Source organism: Salmo salar, chromosome ssa20 (genome assembly GCF_905237065.1).
Source record: "Salmo salar chromosome ssa20, Ssal_v3.1, whole genome shotgun sequence".
In the NCBI taxonomy this organism is placed as follows: domain Eukaryota; kingdom Metazoa; phylum Chordata; class Actinopteri; order Salmoniformes; family Salmonidae; genus Salmo; species Salmo salar.
The window spans coordinates 69581703-69586074 of NC_059461.1; the positions used below are offsets into that span (position 1 = coordinate 69581703).

At 41.5% G+C, this 4372-nt stretch overlaps 1 protein-coding gene across 4 annotated transcripts in view; it reads right to left on the reverse strand.

Moving 5' to 3' along the window:
• fam118b (family with sequence similarity 118 member B) overlaps positions 1-3799 on the reverse strand; it is a 17293-nt gene extending 13494 nt beyond the window's left edge. The window contains exons 1-3 of one of the 4 annotated variants that reach the window (XM_045703866.1): positions 3713-3799; positions 1066-1167; positions 564-816 (exon numbers count right to left, since the gene is read on the reverse strand). In XM_045703866.1, the coding sequence (XP_045559822.1) occupies positions 564-816; positions 1066-1160 (348 nt within the window). In that variant the 5' untranslated portion in view covers positions 1161-1167; positions 3713-3799. Of the gene's footprint in view, positions 1-563; positions 868-1065; positions 1168-3472 lie in introns of all 4 variants that reach the window. The other 3 variants (XM_045703864.1, XM_045703865.1, XM_014162804.2) reach the window with 3 other exon arrangements.
• Between the last annotated feature and the right edge of the window lie 573 nt (positions 3800-4372).

Consider the following 4372-nt stretch of genomic DNA (forward strand, 5'->3'; position numbering starts at 1 on the left):
ATAGTATTAAGGCCTCATCAACCGGTTATGGTTTGAGCCGACCTGGTATGAAGGGGAAGGGGGGGTACGGAAATCCAAAAATGTTTCCCCTTGAATTTCTCATTTAGTCATGGTCCACTGATTCGTTGACTTATTGAGAGAAATCAATGGGAGGTTATTCACTGGGGGGGATTTCTTCATCTAGCGAATCAAATAACAGGCCTTAAAAGTCCTGAGTGCCAGAACTGGTTGAGCTAACTTGTCAGTGGCTTTGAAAACAAGAAATTTAATGATGACGTGTTGTAGTAATCCATCAGTGCTGTACTTAAGGTTAGGGCATCACCTTTTACACAGAACACAGGTTAAAAAACCTGAATCAAATGTTTTAGAATTTAGATAAAAACATTGAACTATGCTGACTGCTTGCCACTGTCACTCCCACTATGATTACAAATCCCAATAAAGGAAAGTTTACAATGAAAGTCACTGGTGTGTCTCAACCAGCTGGAGACAGTGTATTGGCAGTGTGCTGTCCACATCTGTTTGTATGTGTGTGCACAGGAGCGGGGGAGGGGAAGCCTTACCGGAGAGAGCTTCTGGATGAGGTCATGAGCCACGTGGACTAGGTTCTTGTCCTCCTGCAGGCTCTTCTGAAAACGCCTACTCTCCTCTTCCTCGAGGAGGTCAAAGTCGTTGGCTGCGTCCAACAAGGCCTGGATCAAACCCTTCCAGGAGCGCAACGCGGGGACCTGAGGGGCCACAGCTGAACTCACCCCTGTACCAATAACTAGGACCAGCTCGGGCGCCCGCTTGGTCTTCAGGCTGGGCAGCAGTTTCCTTTGGGGCAGGCAGAGATTGAGTGATGGTTCCATTGATGGTTCCCAAATCCTTAGACAACATGAAGGTTAAACAAATCATGGCAAGTTTACTTGGCTGCTGTTTGAACCTAGGCTGAAAAGGTAAAGAATGGGTTTAGAAACAGAAACTAAGAGGAAAAGTTCCTGACCAGTCTGATATTGATAATGCATTGGCATATAAAGAGGAACTGAGTACTAAATGTAGGCTACTCATATCAGTTTTTGATACCTGGGTTTTTTGGTGTTGGAGTCAACATCCTGAGTATCAGCATGAGCTGGTCGCTTCTCGGTTTTCACAGTCACAGAGGCCACCACAGAGGCCATTCAGCTCCTGTAAGACAACCATGAGATTGAATATAGAGTTGAAGTCAGAAGTTTACATACACCTTAGCCAAATACATTTAAACTCAGTTTTTCACAATTCCTTACATTTAATCAGAGTAAAAATTCCCTGTCTTAGGTCAGTTAGGATCACCACTTTATTTTAAGAATGAAATGTCAGAATAATAGTAGAGTGATTTATTTCAGCTTTTATTTATTTCATCACATTCCCAGTGGGTCAGAAGTTTACATGCACTCAATTAGTATTTGGTAGCATTGCCTTTAAATTGTTTAACTTGGGTCGAACGTTTCGGGTAGCCTTCCACGAGCTTCCCACAAAAAGTTGGGTGAATTTTGGCCCATTCCTTCTGACAGAGCTTGTGTAACTGAGTCAGGTTTGTAGGCCTCCTTGCTCCCACAAGCTTTTTCAGTTCTGCCCACAAATGTTCTATTGGATTGAGGTCAGGGATTTGTGATTGCCACTCCAATACATTGACTTTGTTGTTCTTAAGCCATTTTGCTACAACTTTGAAAGTATGCTTGGGATCATTGTCCATTTGGAAGACCCATTTGCAACCAAGCTTTAACTTCCTGACTGATATCTGGAGATGTTGCTTCAATATATCAAAATAATTTTCCCTCCTCATAATGCCTTCTATTTTGTAAAGTGCACCAGTCCCTCCTACAGCAAAGCACCCCCACAACATGATGCTGCCACCCCCGTGCTTCACGGTTGGGATGGTGCTCTTCGGCTTGCAAGCCTCCCCCCTTTTCCTCCAAACATAACGATGGTCATTATGGCCAAACAGTTCTATTTTTGTTTCATCAGACCAGAGGACATTTCTTCAAAAAGTACAATCTTTGTCCCCATGTGCAGTTGCAAACTGTAGTCTGGCTTTTTTAATGGCGGTTTTGGAGCAGTGGCTTCTTCCTTGCTGAGCAGCCTTTCAGGTTATGTCGATATCAATTTGTAAGTCGCTCTGGATAAGAGCGTCTGCTAAATGACGTAAATGTAAATATAGGACTCGTTTTACTGTGGAAATAGATACTTTTTTTTACCTGTTTCCTCCAGCATCTTCACAAGGTCCTTTGCTGTTGTTCTGGGATTGATTTGCACTTTTCGCACCAAAGTACGTTCATCTCTAGGAGACAGAACGCATCTCCTTCCTGAGCGGAATGACACCTGCGTGATCCCATCGTGTTTATACTTGCGTACTATTGTTTGTACAGATGAACGTGGTATCTTCAGGCGTTTGGAAATTGCTCCCAAGGATGATCCAGACTAGTGGAGGTCTCCAATTTTCTTTTCTGAGGTCTTGGCTGATTTCTTTTGATTTTCTTTTAATTTTCCCATGATGTCAAGCAAAGAGGCACTGAGTTTGAAGGTAGGCCTTGAAATACATCCACAGGAACACCTCCAATTGTACCAAGTAAAACTTGTCTGATCAGTAGCGGGAAAGACTCTGTGAAAATGACGTAATGAAAAACGTCACGACGTGAATTGGTTATTAGACTTGCTTTCAATGACAGATCTATAACTTACGTACGTTTCTATGTTAATTTAATAGGGTCGCCCAAAAAGTTACATATTGCAGCATTAAAGGTAGTCCTTAAATTGTTCATAGATTTCTATGGTTTGTTAAACTTTGAAATCTGTGTTTTGTTTGGTATAGCTGCATTTTATAGTAAAACATTTGAGTCTCAGCGTAATCTTCGGTGGCTAGCTAAAGTCGTGCTTGAGGCTTATTTATTGTGTCATTATTGCAATAATAGTCTTGGTGCTAAATAAGAATGATCATGTTCTCCGTCTGGAGACATTTCCTGACAAACTTCAACTAAGGAAACATGTTTTCTTTTGTTGACGTGTACATTTATGAAAGCAAAATTTGAATAAAAAAATGGACAACAATAAGCAAAACAAACAACAATAAGCAAAAGTTAGCTAACTGTACAGTACACTGTATACTATAGATGTACTATTGTAAAAATTGTTGTTCCACTGGATATCATAAGGTGAATGCACCAATTTGTAAGTCGCTCTGGATAAGAGCGTCTGCTAAATGACGTAAATGTAAAATGTAAATGTACTTCTGTGTCTTTATCGTTACTGGCCAACTGACGTTAGATAGCTTGCTTAGCTAGTAACTAGCTAGCTAAGTGCGCTGTCAGGAAGAACTGGCTAACGTTACGTTAGCTAACCAGCAGGTTACAGTTCAATGTACAGTAAGTAGGCTAGCTAGAATTACGTTAAAGTTGAGCTAGCTGTGAAATATGACACACTGGCTTGTTAAATTCATACAAGTATTTACACTTACCCTGATAACTCCAACAAGTTGCTTTTTTTGGTCGAGTTAACGTTAAGTTAGCTGGCATGCAACTGCGAGTTAAAAATCAGTCTACCGACATATCCTGCTTTAAAAGCCGGTATTTGCAATTGTTGTACTTGACATGGCGTAGTCTGAGTGCCTTTGCCTGCTAGATATTATTCTTAGCAAATATATTTAGCTATAAACATTTCTGTCGACTTCCTCTGTGTACACAACCTGTCGACTCACATGCTGCTGGAGGTCTGTGTGTGTCGTGATGAGTTGGACAAGGGATGTGCTTGGTGCGCGACTACCACAGACAGAACAATGGGACAGGTATTTCACCGGATGTATAAATGTGACGCCTCCGGTTGGCTTTTCCACCCTTGCCAAATATGGTAGTGAGAGGAAGCCCATTGGCCGGCAGTGGGAGAAGATGGAACGAGATGGATTTTTTGACGTTCTGCACATCGATGAGACGTTTGATGTCAATACAGTTTCTGTTCCCTAAACTAGAATATGTTATGAACAAATTGGACAGTTTTTACTTTACCCTTTGCAGAAGTTTGAAAAAAATTGCGTTGTTTAGGAGAACAAATGTGAATTAAGTTATTGCTTTCGCGCACCTCAAGGAGTTAGGCGTTCCCTAACTGAAATATGCAGATGATGCTAGAACGCGCCGATTAGGATCTAGCTCGACTCTGCCCATCTCATTGGTTGTACTGCCCACTATGACTAATTTGTTCCCGTTTGAAACGACAGGCTGTGGTCTATCTTAGTTTAGTTGTAAAAATCTTTGCTACTACTGTAAATCCCACTTATTCTTCGGTGGGTTTTATGGCAGACTACAACCCAAAAAGGTGTATTACCGCCACCAACTGGACAGGGATGAAAAAAACCAAGGTAAAA